The sequence below is a fragment of the Helicoverpa zea genome, chromosome 5 (assembly GCF_022581195.2).
Source record: "Helicoverpa zea isolate HzStark_Cry1AcR chromosome 5, ilHelZeax1.1, whole genome shotgun sequence".
NCBI lineage: Eukaryota > Metazoa > Arthropoda > Insecta > Lepidoptera > Noctuidae > Helicoverpa > Helicoverpa zea.
In genome coordinates, this window is record NC_061456.1 from 10,925,192 (window position 1) to 10,948,029 (window position 22,838).

The 22,838-nt window shown below is 40.0% G+C and overlaps 1 protein-coding gene across 1 annotated transcript; it reads right to left on the bottom strand.

Moving 5' to 3' along the window:
* Positions 1-188: 188 nt before the first annotated feature.
* LOC124630234 (protein transport protein Sec24A) lies at positions 189-22,603 on the bottom strand. Its single transcript, XM_047164003.1, has 16 exons — positions 22,426-22,603; positions 20,645-22,223; positions 18,725-18,827; positions 16,963-17,089; positions 14,385-14,572; positions 13,180-13,333; positions 11,401-11,558; positions 10,993-11,066; positions 10,492-10,643; positions 9,319-9,472; positions 7,871-8,046; positions 7,303-7,413; positions 6,676-6,860; positions 5,349-5,542; positions 3,281-3,517; positions 189-3,000 (listed from the first exon to the last, which is right to left on the bottom strand). Exons 2-16 carry the CDS (start codon positions 22,210-22,212, stop codon positions 2,889-2,891), a joined length of 3,693 nt encoding a protein of 1,230 aa, XP_047019959.1. The 5' UTR covers positions 22,213-22,223; positions 22,426-22,603; the 3' UTR covers positions 189-2,888.
* Positions 22,604-22,838: the final 235 nt, after the last annotated feature.

The window sequence follows — 22,838 nt, forward strand, 5'->3', positions numbered from 1 at the left end:
AATATCCATAGTGCAGTGGACCTTCTTAGACAATGATAATGTAGTTTACACTCATATTGCTGTGATAGTTCCAGCTCTATTGGAACCAAGCCACTTGGAACCACTATCTTTATATACCGCCTGCCCTCACTACGTTTTCCTACTATAGGGTAAGAATATACAGGAATTCGTTCAAAAGGAAACAAGAATAATTTCGAATTGTCTGTATTGAAACAAATTACAATGTTCCTCTTAAGTTCAGTCACACTGGCGTTAAATTAAACAATTTGATCTTAAAGTTGCTAACAGTTATTGTTATTAGTCATGAACAGTGGGCATCATACATAATTTATTCGTAGACGAAATCACAGCATATTCTTGGAACTCCAAAAGATTTTTTCGTGCCTAACTTAACGACTACCACCAAGAGTATGGGCCGCATGCTCGTACGCCGTCAATAAGTTTGGCGTGAACTACACCATAGTTGCTTAGATTTTCAATTTAAATAAAATAAATAAAGGGCCTTTCCAAATATTGAATTTTTCAGTTAGAAAAAGAAACTTTATATTTCATGCGCCCTTTTTTTAATGACAATAGCACATCCATCCATGTATTACCAGTAGGGATCTAGAATTAATTTTGGCATACGCTTACCGTCTCACTTAATTTCAACATCATACACTGCGCCAATTTCAACATACATTGCCATTTAACAGAGGAATCCCGGACCACATGATTTTTACATACAATTTAAAATAATAAATAACAAGGTAGTAGTAGTATGCTACGTTTTAAATGAATGTTATGGCGAGACTCCACCAAAATTCTTGTTTCAAAGCAAGTCCACTTGGGAGCATGTGTTTACGCACAAAGGTTGCAATTGCGTGGACATTTAAGGATTTTTTACTGTTTGCAACACCGCACCGGTAGAATCTCGCCTTTAGAACAATTTGTAACCGTGGCGTGCAACATACGTAAATAGAGAACATTTACAAGGCTCGATTGTGCGTTTTTGTTGCCAATAAAGAGACCTAATCTAACGACTATAGATGAATGACATTAAAATATACCATCGAGCAAATGCCTTTTCGATATTTTTATATCAAACTGATCTTAGATTCATGACTCATTTTGTTTTACTCTTTCTTTGTTTTCGTATGGGTCTGTTTTTGTAATTCATTACAGAAATAAACATACTGTAGATTTGGTATTAGTACCTATAAGCCTGGATGTGTTAAAAAGGAACGTCGGGTTAGCATAAAAATAGCCAATAAATAGAGGAATAAAGTACGTGAATCCCGAAACGACAAAGTTGAGGTTTGTTGAGAAAAATGAAAAGTTACAATTAGACCCAATTTTCTGTCTTTTATTAATAAAAATAAATCAAAGCCAGAAACCAGGAACAGACCAATTAGAAACAAGTTGCACAATACACAGTTATTCCACCTTCTCTCGAACCATTCTCATTTCAGTATAAAAAACACACTACCTACAATTTCATAAATAATTTTATTTAATTTACAGTGGTGAAATAATATCGAATTATGATTAATAGATACAAGTTTAAAGATAACTACATACACCTAACATGGAATTAACAATAAAAAATGTATTTGTTGCATCAACGGGCAAATACATTCGCCGTTAGTGCACGATCTCGCCACACCCTCTGATTATGTAAAAAAATAAACATACCAAATATTTTGTACACAACACATATGGGTTACAGTCGTACGGTCAGTCAGGGACGCGGAACAAAATATACGACAACGTTTTTGGAATTCATTTCTAGGACTTTTCTTAAAATTAAATTAAAAACAGTTTCGAGTTTATCTCGTATGTTTTGTTCCGGTAACGATCACGCAAGCAATACCATGCATACAAATAAAGCCTTAGAAATATTATTTCACAAGTTGTTGGATGACAATCGTATCATTTTACCGAGCTTCACGCGGGTCAAGTGTTAAAATTATTGCTATAACATTCTTTTCATTGCATAATTTAACAATCCGATAAAACGAACCTTCAAGGCAACGAACATTTGAAATAAAAAAGCTAGTCTTTCCAAGAAATAAAAATATATTTTATAAATAACTTGGAACTGGTGTAACAGGGATCATTTCACTGTGTTCAGTAAAATACTTGTTTCGTCACATTATGTAGTTGGTTATAAATAAACATAACATTTCGATAACATACAACGATGCAGCGCGCTGTCGCTTTGCCGCACGGATCTATTAAACTTTATTATATTTTCACAAATCAACGACACTACTATATTTTTTGACATTTACAATAAATAGCGCTTCTGGCTCGAGTTTACATAATAATATTTATATTGTCGCGTTTCTTGTTTATTTGCTTCCCAATTGTGATGTTTGCGAGATTAACTAAAGTGAGTTCTAACCTATGGGAATCGGGTCACTGATATATCGAAGCTGATGATGCTCCATTCCCGTAATTTTATATTTCCATCGTCCCGGGAACTTTATAATTATAATTTTCCGTCTTTTATTAATCATTTGACACCCCTTCACCATTAAATCACCTTCTTAGGAGTAACTATCAAGCTCCTAACAATTTAAATGTTTGGAAGCAACATTTCATTATTGTTACAAGTGTAAATAAATTATCAGTTCTTACAACGACAAAATAATTTATAGCCTCGTGTTACTCTTTTAAATTGTTCTACATTGATCGAGAGAGCACATAAATATAGACCGGACATGTTAATTTTGAAATAAATAATTTAAGTTTAACTTGGGATCGATTTTGACATTACCACTACCACTAGTTTTCTAAACTCGAAAACCAGAAGTGCTAATTGCTTATCGTATAGGGCAGTGTCGTAGCGGCCGGCGCTAGCTAACACAGGCAGTCCGAGGCGTGAGTGACGTCACTCGCGGAACTCATTTCACTTGGTTCTTCACGTGCTGTAGAAACTCGTAGTAGGAGAATGCCGACTCCACTCGGTCTTCTATCAGTCGCTCCGTGAATAACGTTCGTGACGGTGAGTTGTCTCTGTGGAATCAGATAATTAAAATTGGGTAACTAAAAATTTACTATAACATTAAAGTGTCGCTTAAATATTAAAACATTTTAGCAGTAAGCGATTTCACAGTATCGCAACTAATGAGAGATAAGCTTAAAGTTATCCAGAAAAAACATAAGCCTTCTTGGCAGTGGGGTAAAAACACGAAACTTTTGTGATTATTTGTCAATTTATGGCTGTATTTTCGCACCATTGCTTTCTTCAATAATAATATACATTTTTTTGCACGAATATAAAATTCAACATTACCTCAATATAAGCAAATCAGAAGGATACGGCCGATCATCATTCAACTTCTCAATGAACGCATGCAACAGCACATTGCCATCAGTATCGATCCTGGGCAGAGTCCTCATTTCATCAGGCAGCTGTGAGAAGGCGGTCACGCCGAAGGTTTCGGAGAGGAAGGCAGGACTGACGCCCTGGCATACGTAGATGATCATGCTTTCGCCGTCGTCGAGTAGGTAGGCGTCGTTTATGCTTATTCTGTTGGAGAAAATATTTTAATAAGTTACGTTAGGAAGGATGGTGATTAAACGAAAAGTAAGTAGTATGTTTTTATTTTGTTAGAGTTGCGAAAGTTGCGCATGAATGGGCATCATTCATTGAACTGTCGACAAAAAGTAATTTGCACGAAACATAGCTGCAAAAATCACTTCATTTCATGTTTTCATCAATGCATTTTTAGTTATTTAAAGGTCGCATAATCATCTTTGAAGCTAAAAATGTTCCCTACTGTGTTTACAAACACGCGCGTTGAGCTGCAGGAGCGATTTACAGTACAACCTTGTTTCTTCTTCAAAACGTGATGTATGTAGTTTGCGTGTGTTTGGTTAGGGTGCGTGCACACCAGGCTCGCGGGCCTGTAGCGAGTTGCGCGCTTTCAGCCACGGCAATGGTCCGGCGTGGCGCTGAGGTCACCCGCGATCTACGCGCGGGCGGCGCAGGAACAGCTCGCAAACAATCCGCGAACTGTCTGTTGTCTCTGAACTGTTTTTAACATGCAATATTATTGAGTACACACAGTACACACCTCTCGGCAGTAAGCTGCAGGCGCGGCGGGTCGGGCGCGGGGTCGTGCTGCGTCACGTGCTGCGTGCAGCGGGTACAGCTCGGGTACACAGTAACTACAGTACACACCTCTCGGCAGTAAGCTGCAGGCGCGGCGGGTCGGGCGCGGGGTCGTGCTGCGTCACGTGCTGCGTGCAGCGGGTACAGCTCGGGTACACAGTAACTACAGTACACACCTCTCGGCAGTAAGCTGCAGGCGCGGCGGGTCGGGCGCGGGGTCGTGCTGCGTCACGTGCTGCGTGCAGCGGGTACAGCTCGGGTACACAGTAACTACAGTACACACCTCTCGGCAGTAAGCTGCAGGCGCGGCGGGTCGGGCGCGGGGTCGTGCTGCGTCACGTGCTGCGTGCAGCGGGTACAGCTCGGGTACACAGTAACTACAGTACACACCTCTCGGCAGTAAGCTGCAGGCGCGGCGGGTCGGGCGCGGGGTCGTGCTGCGTCACGTGCTGCGTGCAGCGGGTACAGCTCGGGTACACAGTAACTACAGTACACACCTCTCGGCAGTAAGCTGCAGGCGCGGCGGGTCGGGCGCGGGGTCGTGCTGCGTCACGTGCTGCGTGCAGCGGGTACAGCTCGGGTACACAGTAACTACAGTACACACCTCTCGGCAGTAAGCTGCAGGCGCGGCGGGTCGGGCGCGGGGTCGTGCTGCGTCACGTGCTGCGTGCAGCGGGTACAGCTCGGGTACACAGTAACTACAGTACACACCTCTCGGCAGTAAGCTGCAGGCGCGGCGGGTCGGGCGCGGGGTCGTGCTGCGTCACGTGCTGCGTGCAGCGGGTACAGCTCGGGTACACAGTAACTACAGTACACACCTCTCGGCAGTAAGCTGCAGGCGCGGCGGGTCGGGCGCGGGGTCGTGCTGCGTCACGTGCTGCGTGCAGCGGGTACAGCTCGGGTACACAGTAACTACAGTACACACCTCTCGGCAGTAAGCTGCAGGCGCGGCGGGTCGGGCGCGGGGTCGTGCTGCGTCACGTGCTGCGTGCAGCGGGTACAGCTCGGGTACACAGTAACTACAGTACACACCTCTCGGCAGTAAGCTGCAGGCGCGGCGGGTCGGGCGCGGGGTCGTGCTGCGTCACGTGCTGCGTGCAGCGGGTACAGCTCGGGTACACAGTAACTACAGTACACACCTCTCGGCAGTAAGCTGCAGGCGCGGCGGGTCGGGCGCGGGGTCGTGCTGCGTCACGTGCTGCGTGCAGCGGGTACAGCTCGGGTACACAGTAACTACAGTACACACCTCTCGGCAGTAAGCTGCAGGCGCGGCGGGTCGGGCGCGGGGTCGTGCTGCGTCACGTGCTGCGCCAGCGCGTGCAGCGGGTACAGCTCGGGGTACACGCGCCGCGCTAGCTGCTGCAGCGGCGACGCCTTCAGCGAGCACATGTCCGACACCCGGTCGTCCAGTCGCGTCGATGTGCCCGTGCGGAACGCTTTCTGTAAAAAAAAATACATTAAAATTATGTATTTGTCAGTGAAACACAGTTAGTTTGGCTGGCCAATAATAACAGTCACACGCGTCAAAATACGGAACGTGCTGTAGCCGCGGACAGATAACAGCACGCGTGCGTTCGCGGCGGCGTGCACTACGCGAGTGTGGCGACGACCGCGCGTTCGGAAGGCCGAGCACCGCCGCGTGTCGTGGACACGGTGGACTCGGCCAGGCGGACTCGAGCTCGCGAGTGCACACTATGTTTATGCCCGCTCTACACTTACCCATGGACGGCGCGCAATGGAAAGTCGAGCAAAAGTGTGGGGCCGTTTCGTATATTCTTCGAAACGCATTTCGCGGCCATCGCGCGTGGTCCGCGGGCTCAGTGTAGAGCGAGCTTTACATCGATCCCTTTCAACACGCACTATAATTATTATAATACTCTCAGAACTCGAGTTCTGTGGTTTTGAGGATGAAGAAAGAAGCATATCTATTTACTTACCATATGAAAAAGTCACTCAACTTATGTCACAGACTTGACTTCACTGACATTACTCGTTACCAAGCTATCTATTCGATACAAATATACAATAAACTAATTTTGCAAGTTTATTTATTCTAACATTAAAGGCTTCTGATATACTTGATCGATTTGAAAAAATCTTTCACTGTTGTAAACCTGCACTACATTGCCCCAAGTAACATATATCGGGTGTGTCGTCCATAATCACATTAAATTAAATGCATTAATATACTGGTTAATATATGTCGATTAACACAAAGAAAAAATAAAAATACTTAAAAATAAAAAAATGAATTTTTCAAACAAAGTAAATAGAATAAAAATGTGCGAAAATTAGAACACCATATAAAAGTCAGTCATTCCAAAAAATTGAAATTCTCCCTTGAAAACTGACAGCTGTCAACTGATCAAAACATTCGATACTCCTAACTTTATCTCTGCTTTACACATGATGTTGTAAACTATAAAAACGAAAAATGACTCCTGTGGTTAAACCACTGAATGGATTAGGTTATTTGTTTTACAATTCGCCATAGAATATCATGAAGTATATGCGATAGGATTTAATGTGATTGTGAACGACACACCTTGTATTTCTAAGTCAGTAAAACTCACCGTTTTCAACAAGGCGAGCAGATAAAGCGGCAGCAACCGCAGCGACATCGGCGCATGCAGTGCTGAGCTCATCGTGCCGCTCGGCAAGTTCTGCGACAGCCGGAACGCGGACAACGCGTCCACTGCCACGTTCATCACCGCCTCGCGGGCCTCGCTCATCGATGCTGTCATACACCGATCCACCGCTGCAATGTTAAAAAAGATTAGAATAGGATAATAATCAGCCGTCAGTATTTGCCGCAAGAACCGTCCCAAAAGCGCGCGAGAATAAATGAAGTTCCGTTGACGCGGTTTTAAAATATCACTTGGACAAAAAGTTGAACCTAAAATGGATCCTTGTGGAACTCCAGACGAAACAATAACAGTATCAGATTCCAACGATATTTTAAATAAATAATAATGAACAAAATTAGATTAATGAAACAAAATTATAAAAATCCATGTATCCAGTAAAGACAAATAAGTACCCTGTATGAACGGGCTGATCAAAATGAGTAAATCCAGGATTCTATCTAACTTAAGTGTAGGTACATTACCAAGGACAATAATAAATGTAATTGTGATACCTACTATTTATATGTATACAACACATGTCAACAAATTAGAAAAAATGTAATGCAAACTCACCCATTTTACTTAATAATCCTATAATACACTGTGTGTCAGCAGAATGCAGTACGTCTGTTAAAGTGCTCGCAGTCGGTAACGCTAGCGTGTGCACTCGTATCCGTCTTTCACCTGAAACAATCCATTGTTAAATAAATACAAACGACATCGCTACTATTAATCAACACTGCTCCAAAAAAAGAGTAGTATCAACATTAATTGTAAATGAACTGAAATATGGTAGTGGGATATATCTTATACAATGTGCATCATTTGCAAATCTTGGTTATTACAATGAGTACAATGGACTTGTGTAACAGGCACATTGCAAATTTTAAACACACAAACGACGCCTGCATATGATACGAGATGTGATATGATACGAGAAAGAGTTTTGAATGCAACCTTGTAACCTCCGCACACAGACCCATCGGGAAACGTGCGGTTACAGCGATATAGAGGCGCTGTAGTCGGTCGTGGCTTTCGCGTTTTGTTCAGAATCTCCTCGTCATCAAACCATTCCGAAAGTCCTTTTATAAAATACACCATTTAGTAGGCAATTTATAATGAAAAATGTTAATGACTTCACCTTTACTACTAGTATATAGCAGGGCGGCTTGGAAGCACACTTGCTGCAGGTCAGACAGAGACTCTTCTATGGTCAGCTGCATGCCGAACCCGGCGTCCGGAGACACGTTGGGCAAAGATAGCAGGTCCGTTGATCGCACGAAGAAGTTGCCGTGGAACGTGTGGATTGTTATGCCTCTGTGAAATAAAAGATATATTATATTAGTGTTATGTATTGTGATTATTCGAGCATTTTCGACTGCATGATTCGTTGATACTAACAAATACAACATATACGATATGCAGATTGCCTCAAATATATATTATTTTTAATTTAAGAGATGATTTAGGGTCAATTCCCACTGAAAGAGCAGCGGCCGGCAGCGGCCGTAATTGCAAGGGATTGAGCGCGAGCGCGGCGGGCCGCGCGGCGCCGCGCTCTTACATTTTCCGTGCTCTTACGGCCGCTGCCGGCCGCTGCTCTTTCAGTGGGAATTGACCCTTAGCCGCACTGCTCACCAACCAGGTCTGCAGTTTCGTGTTAGGGTATAAAGGAGAGAAATAGGATAAGCTTTCAGCTTGCCACAAATACTTACCCAAAATTTGCTGCTAGATTTTATTTATTTATTTAATAGTTCATGTACACAGATACACACACAGAATACAGAAAAGAAGAAAGATAGAACACATAGTACATAGGCACAGCTTATTTCAAGAGAAATTTCTTCCAGCAGGCCCGTAGGCAGCAGGCAGGCTTTTCTACTATATGAAATCAAGTTTATCTCTATTTTACACAATTTGATGTTCTTTTCTGACCTAGTACACCGCACTCGCATGACGGCCTCGAAGCCGATCTTCCTGGTGAGGTACCGCGTCAGTACCCTGGCCAGCGCCTCCGCCTGAAGGAACAATATACAATACTGACCTAGTACACCGCACTCGCATGACGGCCTCGAAGCCGATCTTCCTGGTGAGGTACCGCGTCAGTACCCTGGCCAGCGCCTCCGCCTGAAGGAACAATATACAATACTGACCTAGTACACCGCACTCGCATGACGGCCTCGAAGCCGATCTTCCTGGTGAGGTACCGCGTCAGTACCCTGGCCAGCGCCTCCGCCTGAAGGAACAATATACAATACTGACCTAGTACACCGCACTCGCATGACGGCCTCGAAGCCGATCTTCCTGGTGAGGTACCGCGTCAGTACCCTGGCCAGCGCCTCCGCCTGAAGGAACAATATACAATACTGACCTAGTACACCGCACTCGCATGACGGCCTCGAAGCCGATCTTCCTGGTGAGGTACCGCGTCAGTACCCTGGCCAGCGCCTCCGCCTGAAGGAACAATATACAATACTGACCTAGTACACCGCACTCGCATGACGGCCTCGAAGCCGATCTTCCTGGTGAGGTACCGCGTCAGTACCCTGGCCAGCGCCTCCGCCTGAAGGAACAATATACAATACTGACCTAGTACACCGCACTCGCATGACGGCCTCGAAGCCGATCTTCCTGGTGAGGTACCGCGTCAGTACCCTGGCCAGCGCCTCCGCCTGCCACGCCCGCGCCGCGCGGAACAGCGGCATGTGGTACACTGTGCCTGCACTGAACTTGCTCATACCGCCTAGAAATAATAACATATAATAATAATATAAATGAAGGTAAATTAAACATTTCTTTGTCTGTTGTGAAATGACGGCAGATAGAGAAAGTATGGGAGAAGAAAACAGACTGCTCCTCTCCCAAATTGGAATCAGGGTATAATATTTGCTGGTCTGTCCTATGTGTGTCGAAGCGCTTCGCGTGATTCTAATGGAAGTTGAAATTGTGGCGCTTATACATAAACGTACATAGATGTGATATTATAATGCATTTTTGTTCTTAACTTTCTATTCAAAATTGTAAATGACATGTTATATTGGTAGTAGCATTTAATCCTGAGCATGTTTTTATATTTCGTTTTGAGAAATTGTCCAAACAGATAGAAGACGAGCATTTTGTTTAATTGAAATTTACATAGGGTCGAAAACACAAATACAATCAATCCCATAGTACAATAATATGTATCAAAACAGGTTTAATCTAGTTTGAAAATCATGAAAAATTACTGTTGTTCAAGCAACAAATGATCAAAGATGAATATAAACGCACATCGAGTATTTATTCAGTTGTTTCTGATGTTTGCATTCTTTGTTTGTGACGTCATATTTAGATAAGAGAAATAATGTGAAAAACGTACCTCGTGTGAAAAACGTTTAAATAATATGATGAAGCATTTGTTTACATTTAGTAAGCATAAACCATTGAATATACAGCTTATATTTTATTTAATCAATGCCGATTTAGATCACAGAGGTGTTTGTATAACGAAATATAAAAAGGGTCCAAAATTAGTGAACCGATAATAAAAAATCTTCCACTGTTGAGAAACGAGACTGTCCCCGAGTGACATTTCTATATTACTTCCAAGTACTGGAAGTAGTTACCACACAGTTCCCCCAGGGAATAACCCGTCGTCTATAGATAGTTTTTCGACTCAGTGGATAACACTGTAGATTGCCTTTTCTTCTTTTTTTCTTAATTTCGAGATGTTATGAGAAGAAAAAGTATGTAATATAAATAAGTGAATAATATAGAACGTACTAAGCGTAGCCAGGTCAGCATACTGCGAGTTGAGCAGGAACAGGTCGACGGCTATCTGAGCGCCGCTGCAGTCCAGCGCCAGGCGCTTGTAGAAGTCCGTCGCGGGGTTCAAGTGGGCTACCTCTTTGGATGATCGGGCGTTGGGGTCCTCTCTGGAACGAAAAGTTAGGTATTCATTTGTGGACCATAATGGTATGGTCGAAAAGTGGTTGTTAAAATAGTCAGCTTATAGAAAGAAACATTCGTCAAGTCAAACGTTTTTAAAAAGTACCTTTGAAAAGTCTAGGCTAACTACACTGTTCCAGAACGCTAAAATTAACCCAACTTTTGAAACAGATACTGTTAGGAGATTGCTATTGGTTTTTTCAAAGTCAAAGTCAAAGTCAAATCATTTATTTCATTTAGGCTTTCACAAGCACTTATGAACTTTCTTGTGATTGAAGACCCCGGGTAAGGGGTTCGCACAATTGTAGGTATAATAATGTATTAATAAAATCTTACCTCGGTTGTAACGCTCCCGGCCCAACGTTCGGTAAGCATGTCTGGAATACTGTGATACGACCACCGGTCGCGGCCTGCAAAATGTACAAAAAAAATGTTATATGATTTTTTACTCCAGATAGTGTTGTTTTTGTGCAAATTGTCATTACGAAAATTATGGACTGTGCAAAATCATTATTTCCAAAAAGGAGTATCCGCTTAATGAGTATGTGCAAAATGACTAACGGTCAGTTGCACAAAGCTCCATTAAAATTAAAGGTTCATTTAATCTATTGCTAACACTTTTTATTTTGTTAGAAAGAGAAAGAAAGAGTCAGCAATAGATTTAAAGAAGCTTTAACTTTAATGAAGCTCCATTAACCTTGATTTTCATCACTCAATTAATGTAATAGTAACGAGGAACCTTACCACAAGTTTATAAGCAGCTTGTAGCGCAGCCCCGAGGGCGCAGGCCGGGGCGGCGGGCGCGGAGTAGCGCTGCGGCAGCACCGTCAGCAGCTCCCGCACCAGCTCGCGACGCTCGCCCAGGTTCACTAGCAGGGACTCCGGGGACGGTAGGAATACATCTGTGGACAATGGAGGTGGTTAATGTGGTGAAATGATAGGTCCGTTGTAAAGTTGTGGGTCGAATATTAATAACGTATGGAATATGGACCCAGACCCGCCGTAAGCGGGCGTGCAGCGCGTGCACAGCACGCGGGCGGCACGTCCTAGGGGGCGGCAAATCTAGCGAGTTATCACGTAATATTTAAAAAATACAATATCTTTTTACTAATGATTTGATTTCAATATTTCCGAACACAGCAATAGCGGTAAGAATATTACTTATACTGCCGGTTTCAGTTAGGTACATCTGTTGAAAGGACATTTTCAAAATTAAAGATTCTTAAAAACGATTTAAGATCAACCAGCGGCGTAGCGTGGGGCAAATGCTATTTAGGGGGCGGCAAAATTAAACCAATAAAATTTCGGAAAAAGCCGTCGTCTCCTATCAATTTTGACTGTTTCACCCCTTGCATCCCCAAAAAAAATTCGCGCTCGCTGCGCTCGCGGCTCCATGTCAGATATCGCATTTTATCTTTGTTTAATTGTTGAGGCATTCAATTCCGAATAAACATTTTTCGCGCACGTCCGTTATGGCTTTTTATGATATGTTTACTTCATGAAAACTCTAAGGAAAAAATCGCGCTCGCGTCGCTCGCGGCTTTTGCACTTCACTTCTGTGCTTCTTACTTTTTGACTTTGCTTTGTTAATTTACAGTGATTTTTATTTGTTTAGTGTACTTTAAAAATAAAAATTTCGCGCTCGCTCCGCTCGCGCTTCCTTACATATGGAATGTGTCTTATAAGTTTTCAACGGGAAACCCACCAAATAACGTATTTTACTGACTTTAAACATTGTTATAGATATTTAAGTGCGTTAGTTTAAGTTAATCACAATCTTTCAATACATAGGGGCCACTTGGGTAATGATTGCACTGCATTGATGCCCTAAGCAATTGCTTAGTTTGCTTATGGGCTAACCCAGGACTGCTTAGGGCTTAGGTTACTCTGAACATTTCAAGTAAATAAAAAGTTATGTGTAATGTATGTTATGTATTGCAATAGTTATTTATCCAAAAGTAGGTGGGTTTTCTGCAATCAGAGCGGTGCATGTACATATTTTTTTCTGTTGGACAAGTAAGATGGATATGAATGGGCGGGGGGTCCGGACCCCCTGGATCCGCCCCCCCCCCTTATATATTTTTTGACAAAACGTATGTAGTCGTAGGGCGGCATAATCAGTTTTGCACGCGGGCGAACAAACAGCTAGCGGCGGGCCTGTATGGACCACTAAGTTCAGCGACAAGACAACATAAATGACAGTTTACAACAAACGAAAAGGAACGTAAAAATGGATAGTAAACAGTGGTTTTAAGAAAACGGACATTTATATTGACAGTGAACTTGAGGCTGAGTATTTCAATGTTTGGGTCAGTTCTACGTATTCGAAGGAAGAAGGAAACTTTATACAATTTGGACTTGAGCACGACGACTGTATGCATTTATAAGTTAACCTATTTCTTAAGGAAGATCATACATAATTTACACTACAATTTTAAACACACAACTATTCTATGAATAAGGTTCAATTACTTTTTATGCCTAATTTTCGACATTCCATAAGTGTTTTAGAAGGCAACTCACCATCAATATCAAGTACAGTCATTTCCTTAGGCCTCGTGAGTCCTTCGCTCATGAGATAGTAATGTACGTGAGAGTCGAAGCAGATGAACCCGATCTGTGTCCTCGTATCCCCTGGAAGCGACTCCAAGTTCTCTTTCAAAGTGTCGCATACCACCTGAAAAGAATTGGCATTTCTAGTTAGTTTTATTATTTTATTTAATTCTCTAATTTTTAATGCTAGTGAGTGGGTGAAGACAAGATGTTTGAAGAACGAAATTCTGTTGTTTTTTTTTAAACTTCTGTATTTCAATTTGCTAAGGCCCTTCGCTTAGGGCCATTTATGCTTAATTCTGTGATTTAGTGAAAAGATCTTGGGTCAGAATAAAAAGAGGAAGACAATAAAGTAGCGACTTTTTTTTAACAGTTTACCTAGTTATGAAGTTCTGTTTATTATTCAGGTTGTTGAACTTCAAATGCCCTATAAAAGAGCAAATAAACAACTTTCACTTGAACTCGCATTAATCTTAAACATCAATCAATCATTAAAAGCATAAATCAGTCACAGAAACAATTATATTTGTTTTTTGGACATTTTGTAAAGGATTATCAAAATGTAGACGGTACTTAATAGATAAGAAAAAACCGCAATGTCAAAATATTCATATCAGTCAATATCAGAATTATCGGTCAATAATATTGAATCACTCTACTTAAAATAATATAAATGATAAAGATATCTTATAATCTCAAACATTAAAGGTATTGTAACTAGCTTTATACTCATTTAAAAGGTATTTAAAATTGTTACGTTAAATAAATTACCTAGATTTGTGTGTCACGATAGTGAAATGAAAATGGCGAAATGGGTTCCATATCTTTAAAACTAAGATTCCATTATACTATCAGATTTAATACAATAATCGATTTTTCAATTACCCTACAAACAGCTTATCGACAGACAGACTGGGTGTATTTTATCCGAGTTAGGGTAGCAGCGTCAAACAGCTAGTAGTCAACGCCATAAATATAGTTAGCTAGCTTTCACCCGTGGTATCACCTGCGTCCCGAGATAGCAGCCTTCCGCAGACGGATGGTAACAAAGACTTATAGTATGTCCTTCTCCCGGGACTTGTGTACCCCTCTAATTTTCATCTTAAACGGTTGAGCCCTTCTTGGATTATAAGTAGTGTAACTAACACGGATTTTTTTACTTTATAGATCTTTACCTGCAAATATCCAGAATCCCTGGCGATCTGCGACACGTCAAAGAGGAAGAGGTACACAGCTGGTTGAGGCGGCCGCAGCATGTACTCGCCGGGGGCAATGAACTCTATTGTCGCTGACTTGATCTCCGGCCGACGGGTCGGGTCGCCGTAGGACTTGCTTACAGGATCATACTGGAACTCTTCTGGCACTGAGAAGAGCAGATAAAAGTGGGAATTTAAGACCAAACTTTATCAAAGCTAAATAATTAAATTTATCATAATAAAATTACCTAATTGATTTATTGTAATCCGTAATTATGACCACAATAAACAAATACACAATAAATAACCAATAAATACATAATAAATGCAGAACATATATAACCAATGTAACATCTGTGTACCCTGTGTTCCATACAAATAAAAGATTCTTATTCTTATCCACCAAAATAAATAAATAAATAACCAGTAGAATTTATTTGCTTATAAATACTACTTAATGGATTAATGAAATACCATCCACTACAGGCGTTGAAGTGACCATGTTCAGGAAAAGGATAGTAGTTAGCTTTCAATAAAGGATAATGTTCTAAACCGTGCAGTGGTTCTCCTTTCCATACCTATTTACTTATGCGCGTTTGCGCTGCGTTTTTGCGTTATGCCTTTTATTCTGTCTAAGGAATGTGGTATGCCTGGGAGAGAAAATAAATTCTTATGATTTCAGCAATTTTATAAATTAAGTACGCCATGTAAAAAGAGATCCTACTCATTGATACTATTCAAATATCAGATAATCTGTATAAATGGAGATGGGTAAAAAGCAAACATTTTAAGTCAGCAATTTAGATAAGCAAGATTATATTTTGATAAACTCGCAACTATTTCATGAAACATCAGCGCGGTGTTTCGTGAATTCCACAGGTTTTAGTTACGTTGTGATAATAGAACAATTATTTTGTAATTAGTTAAAATAATACTACATACAATTGGTATGGTACAAATATTACTAGGTGGTGATACTGTTTTAGGGTTCTACAACATAAAACAATCGAAGGCATGTGACGTCACTAATACGCATTCACAAAGACAAGTTCTCAGACTCAACATTCTAACATCTCGACTTATGAGATGAGTATACATTTGAAACAAAGTTAGTTCACTTAAGATGTCGCCTCTATGTGATCTTTGAACTGTGCACGTTTATGCTAAATCATTCTGTGAAATCATAATGAAGTGACTTTTTTGTATTTTTTATTTATTTTGAAGAGGTATTTGCTTAATAACAGAAATTCGTTACACCTCATTTTCAGTTATGGCCGTATGAATGAAATAAAGAAAAAAAATATTTCTGCCTAGAGTGGCTCCTTTCAAAGTTTAATTCGGAATGCGAAAAACTGACAGCTATTTTCACTATTGATTAATTTGTAACTCCATCCCTCATCCACATTAGAATTGACATAACTTGAACACGTCATATATGACCCTAGCACACGTATTTGTACTCTATAGATAGATATTCTGAGTCAATGTTTGCACATATGATACTACGTATTTGTAAACAACAGTCACCTAGAGAGTAAAGCCACATTCCAGTTTTATATGCGCCTTTTAAAAATATATCTGGTATATAGAATATAGCTACACGACTATAGATATACCTAAGCAGATAAGGAGTTATAAAGGCTCCGTTTTAAGTATGCACATTAAATAATTATATTGCTGATGTCCTTCTTAAGGTCAACTGCGTTTGCCAACTGCCAGTCAGAATATTTACTTGCATGAATAGGTAAAATTATGGGCATATTCTATCCAAAAGTCGTGGTGGCCTAGTGGGTAAAGGACCAATCTCTCAAGTATGAGGGCGCGGGTTCGATCCCAGGTCAGGCAAGTACCAATGCAACTTTTCTAAGTCTGTATGTACTTTCTAAGTATATCTTGGACACCATTGGCTGTGTTTCGGATGGCACGTTAAACTGTAGGTCCCGGCTGTCATTGAACATCCTTGGCAGTCGTTACGGGTAGTCAGAAGCCAGTAAGTCTGACACCAGTCTAACCAAGGGGTATCGGGTTGCCCGGGTAACTGGGTTGAGGAGGTCAGATAGGCAGTCGCTTCTTGTAAAGCACTGGTACTCAGCTGAATCCGGTTAGACTGGAAGCCGACCCCAACATGATTGGGAAAAAGGCTCGGAGGATGATGATTCTATCCTATAGTCCTACAGGTATGTATATAAGGTAACTGAGTTATATTATCATGAGTGAAAGTACGCAGTAAGGGATTTCACAGGATCCAGCATACAACACATGCTTAAAAATTGGTCCTTGGTTAAGTGGGTACTAGTTTAAGTACTAAGTAAAAAGCCAAAGACTAAAGTTGTACTGATGCAGGTGATAGAAATACGATGGCTTACTATGCCTCTCTCATAATGGTCTACATAAAGTTAGTATGTCCTGCCTACTAACTTACTTAAACTTACACCTTCATAACACAAGACAGAATTTACCCTGCGATTAACTTATTACCACTATCATCCATCCCTTCTACCAATTAACCAAACAAAAGCATATCAATATTACCATATCTACATAAATAATTACTTACGGTCATTGACCCGGTAGCATAGATTGCACTTCCACCGCTTTGCGTCTACGAAGTACACGAACGGGTTGATGTACGTCCGACACGCGCGACATCGCACTATCGTCGCGCATTGTATTACTGGCAAGTGCTGGAAACAAAAAGGTTTATTTATAAAAAAAAAAGTTAAAAGTTTTCAACAAACTACTCAAAAAGGGGGAGGTTTTTTTTATTTATTTTGGGATTGGCCTTCAATCTAACCGGATGCAGCTGAGTGTATCAGTATTTTACGATAATGATGAATAAAACAGAACTTTTATTATGTAAAGCAATTTCATTTCGATTGTGATTGAAATTGATAATAATCAAATGCAGTGAAGTAGAATTAGCCATGTTTTTTATAGGTAGGTTTAAGCTAATTACTTATGTTATTTGGGTGTGTGTTATTTACTAAACTAGTGCATAAATAACCCTTCTTGGCAGTCTTGTGAAAATAAACAAATCAAAAAACTTTGTTTTTAAAAAACACGATTTCTCCATTTGCATTTGTCTGTCTATCTACTTAGTTTATATGAAAATTCATTACAAAAACCATTAAAATTGTAACCGTGATAATTTCTATTTAAAGCAACATTATCATATCACAAACATGAGTCGATACTGTAATATTTATAACCATAGTTATATAACTACGAACATAAGAACTCTTTCTAGAATATAATTACGACACCTGTTTGAATGGCATTATGTAAAAGAGTTCTGGCCAGTAAAAATAGCAAAAAGTTTACAATACTAAGAGATATAAAAACTCTTTGAATGTTTAGTTTATTTATGATTCATTGTTTTGATACTCCAAAGATATTATACTCTAGAATACAAAGTCCAAAGTGCAATCACATGACGCAGATGTAAAATTTTAGAAATAATTATTGAACTTTATCAAATAATATTGATACAGAGCGTTTTTGTTGAAAACCTACTTATTGGAACTATGCAAGTTGAGCTTGACCTCTCAGAAATTCATTGAAGGTAAAATGGTACAAATGTATTGGAAAAAAGTTGATTCAAGTTAGATGCCGAGGCTATGCTCTTGACTTGTAAATATGAATGGAAGAGAGAAATTGCAATAACAATAATTTAAGTGATTTTTCCCCCTTGATCGATGATACAATAATATTAATTTCAATTCACTGTTATGCAAAGATTATTCCCATAAACATATGTCATAAATGAATCAGTAAATATTAATAGATTACTACTCAATACTACTATCACTGAGGAAATTATTATTTCCTCAAAAAAAACTCATTCACAATTTCCACAAGAGGAAAATCATTACAGATTCATACTTTTACCGCCAAAATGACTTCATTTGAAATTCTTCGCTCGATCGATAATGCGTTCAATGTTACTCTTATACCGGTCAAGGATGCGACGACCTCTAAATTAAAGGTCTCTTACTAATGTGATACTGGTTTATGTGTCAAATATAGGTTTAACATCAGTGTAAAAATATTTATAAAACAATAATAATAACATATGCATGGATAAAACACTTAAAGGCAATGTCACAAAAATAAATATTGCAAGTGTGGTCAATGTATGTATGAAAAAAATATACAATAAATAATAATGCAATTTACATAGGGTAATTTGCACTATTTAACTGCAAACCATATTAAACTATCAAATGCCAGATTTGACCAATGGATAGAAAGTATATGGCTGGTTATCGTTATAGTTAAATAGTGCAACCTACCCTTTAACAATAAAAAGGTATACTTACATTGAGATCTTTGAATGGATGTATTAATATTCCCAGAGGCAATCTGGACTTTTGCAGTAGACTGTTTGTCTCCGGAATACGATTCACTGTACATCTAAAGACCCTGCATACAAATAATAACAAATTAAAACATGTTCCAAACAAATTGTGATATGATAGTGAGTAAATAAATCATATTTTAATAGGTACTATCTTCGATGTACCCTACGTGACCGTCGTCTGATGCAAGATCTTTTGTTTTTCTTCAAATTATTAAATAACAAATTAGACTGCATGAAACTTGTGGAAAGTGTGGGACTAAAAGTACCATATAATATCCCTAGACATCCCATAACCAACCTGTATCATACTCCAGCAACTAGGACCAATATAGGAGTAAACTCGCCACTGGTCAGACTCAGCAGAGAGATGAACTCAGTGATTAAATCAGCTGATCTTGACATTTACAATGTCTCGATTAATATCTTTAAGGCCCAATTACTGGAATCCCAAAAATTGCAACATCGACAAAATGTTACATAAAATGTTATGTTTTTATGTTATTCTATTGCTCTACTTTAATTTATATTTTTTACATTTTTAGTTACCATAAGTTTTGATCTCATGATGTTCTCACAAAATATAGTTTTATAAGTATTTCTAAGACAGTCGTTATTGTTCTCATAAGTTTATGTGTGTTATTTATTGCAACAAGTTTAGTTTTACTTTAATTTTAATAAGAAGTGTTTTCTTGTTTTTGTTTCTTGTTTTGTATAATTTTCTACTTTCAAATTCTATCATTATTTAGCGTATGTTGGTTAAACCTGTAATTGGCGACTGTGTAAGTCCTAATAACAGAAATTGTACTTTAAGCTTAATCTACACAGAAGCTGTTGGTAAGCCCTTTAATAAATAAATAAATATGTTGCACAGACTTTACAATGTTTAATTTCAGCAAAATATTTTTACAACTGATAAATTAGATTGAAATAATCTTAGTCATATTTTTATAACAAAACATGAATATATGTTGACACCAAAACAAAGTATTTAACTTTTAATTAATCTTGTGTCATTAATTAATTACACCGTCCAAGCGGGTCACATAACAGTGTTACTTTTGATTATTATTAATTGAATGTTTCCTCAAGATCATTATCATACTATATACGAATATTTAAAAACCCTCAAAAATTTTTCTATCATCAAATCTGTTGCTTAAACAAGTACCTAGGCACTCGACCTTCTAACAAAATACGTGTGTTTAACCATATCAATGATAGAAGATTATGCAACAGTACACAGTAGACATATTTTATCTCTTCTCCTGATAACATCCTTTGTGTGTCGGTTAAAACTTGAATGAGCAGCAATAAACCTATCTATTAATATAGAAAAGAAATATAAGGTGATACACAATTATGTCTGTGCAGACAATGGAGTGCAGTCAATAAATAATAAAATTTGAATTGTGCACCACAAACAATGCAAGTTTATTGCTTTCAAATTCAATGATGAATGTTCTAATATCTTGTTTAGATGTTTCATTTGAAATAAATTATATACAGCTTATATCACTTTAGGAATGTGAACTGCGTTGACTGTATCTCTGGGAATCTTACATAAATTACACACAGCTCATTTCCTATCCAAAAATGAACATGATTCATGTAATTGGAACTATTTTGTGAGATCTCACTTCCTTATTTGAGTGTGAAAAGTAAATACTTCTTGTTTAACAATTATTAATGTTTCTCAGCCCAAACAATTATACAGGAGGAAAACTGTTTTTATATTGGATGATAGCGAGGAGGTCATCATCTTCTATATAGCTACATAATTTAATTTAGTAGCATTATTGAAAGGTTTGAAACATTATAAAAGATGTTTAAACTCGTCATACTCGCACTTTCACTCTTTAAAAACAAAATCAATACTTACTCAGGGCTGCAGTTAGATGCCTCAGCAAACTGATGAGCAAGCTTAATCTCCGGAGGGTCTTCAGGGTACTCAGGCAGTATGTGCTTACACTGCAGCAGATCTACCATGTGATGACCCCACAGCTGGTCAAACCCTTGCTTAGTCACACTCAGCTGCCCCATCTGCTGGGTCACTCCTTGAGTGCTGTACTGCTGAGGAAACTGCTTCATAATGTTTGCTTGCTGTTGACTCAGGCTCGGCATTTGCGCAGATTCATGATTAGCATAATTGCCAGGTTGTTGAGGCATTTGCGGGTATCTATTCTGCATATTGCTCTTGGGTGGTGCACCTGCTTGCACAATTGGACCAGGAGGTGGCCCCATTTGATGACCCATTGGTGGCAAACTTGAAGGCCCCATAGGAGGCATTTGGGCTCCACTTGGAGGATTCTGAGGCCCACTAAAAGAACTTGGAGGCCCCATAGGTCCAGTGGATGGTCCTGGTGGGCCCATAGGTGGCCCTGGTGGACCCATGGGCTGACCTGGTAGGCCCAATGGCCCCGATGGACCATTTTTATATTGTCCTGGATATGACTGTGGTGGTGCACTTCCTGGGCCCATTGGAGGTAAACTTGCTGGTCCCATAGGCCCTGGTGGCTGGCCAATAGTCTTAGGTGGCGCAGGAGGCATTGTTGGTGCCCCACTTACACTGGGACCATTAATTCCCATTTGCCTTGGTGGCCCTAGAGGTGGTCCTGAAGGTGGCGGGGCACTGAATCCTTGCATGCCAGTAGGAGGGCCACTAGGTGGTGGTCCAGGAACCAAAGGACTATTCCTAGGAGGACCAGAGATAGGTGCACTAGAAAATGGGATATTAGGTTGGCTTGTCATTGCAGGCCCAGGTGGCTTAGCCATTGACACAGGAGGAGGGGCATAGGGTGCATTCATTAGTCCTGGACCATACCCTGAAGTAGGTGGCTTGCTACCAGGAGGTGAGCTATAAGCACTTGATGAAGCAGGGTACTGGCCAGGAGGAGGGCCAACAGGGGGCTGAGAAGAGAGTGGACCATTCACAAGAGGTTGGCTTGTTTGACTAGATGGAATGAGTGGTGGAGCGTTGTCATTGATTTGTCGCTGCGGAGGTTGGTAACTAGGAGGATAAGGAGTTGGAGAAGAGTTGGCGTTTGACACGGTTCTAGGACTGGCAGATGACAGGGGAACATTCTGAGGAGGCAGGGGGTTTGGTAATGAATTGGGAGCTGCTGACATTGGTGGTCTCATAGGTGAAGATTGCAGACTGTGCTGCACAGGCTGCATCATCCCAGGTTGATTGAAGGCGGGTGAACTGCTAGCACTCTGACTATAGTTGTTAACGTTTTGTAACACATGGTTCTGGGGCGCTGACGATGGTGCATGAAGAGGACTATTCGAGTTGGGATCTTGTTTCAATCCTCCGTATCCTGGCGGCAATTGGCTCAATGGAACTTGTCCAAATTGCTGATTATGGTTAAATGTTGGCGGCGTCGCATTAGCGTTCACTTGAGGCGGTCCCGGGAAGTTGTTAAATGGATTTGGTGGTAAATTGGACATGGCTTGTCAATCTGGAACGATATAACTGCGTTCAAGTAATTATCTTTAAGAAAATCATAACAAAAACTTTTACGGTTATTTCGCCCGATACTTTAAAATGTTTATATTATGATTTGAATGCTGATATCGAACAGGATTTAATTGAAACATGCTAATTCACTTGTACGATGACGGATGGGCGATGAAAGGACGGAATTGAATACCATCACTTACCGCAGTCGGGACGAGGTACAGGCAAAAATATTTTCACAAACACTTGGGTTTTGTTATACCATTCTCACATATTATCACAGCATGTAAAATAATGTAATTAAAATGTCCAAGGAAGAAAAATACGACCCTGACTTACGTGGCCGAGCAATTTAGAGCGCCCTCTGGATTGATTTTTTGACATGTCACGTCAACTAGGGACGTACGTGTCAACAATATGTTTCATGCTTTAGTCGATTATGAATAAGTCGACTAATGTTACTTAAGTAGTAGAACATAAAACACATTCACTTGCTTATTATTATGGAGTTGATAGCAATGTGTTACATGACGAACATGTAATACCCGTTCATATTGTTTCTCCACGAGCAGCCTAAAAGAAGAGGCATTGAATCACCGACTGATGTTATTTTTTG

What these genes read in the sequence shown, in the direction of transcription:
- LOC124630234 (XM_047164003.1), bottom strand. Translation starts at nt 22,212, where the DNA reads ATGTCCAATTTACCACCAAATCCATTTAACAACTTCCCGGGACCGCCT. An exon ending in ATGCGAGTGCGGTGTACTAG is followed by an intron (nt 8,047 to 9,318) that starts GTCAGTATTGTA and finishes TTTATTTCACAG; the next exon opens with AGGCATAACAATCCACACGT. An exon ending in CTGCAGCTTACTGCCGAGAG is followed by an intron (nt 3,518 to 5,348) that starts GTGTGTACTGTA and finishes TTTCTCCAACAG; the next exon opens with AATAAGCATAAACGACGCCT.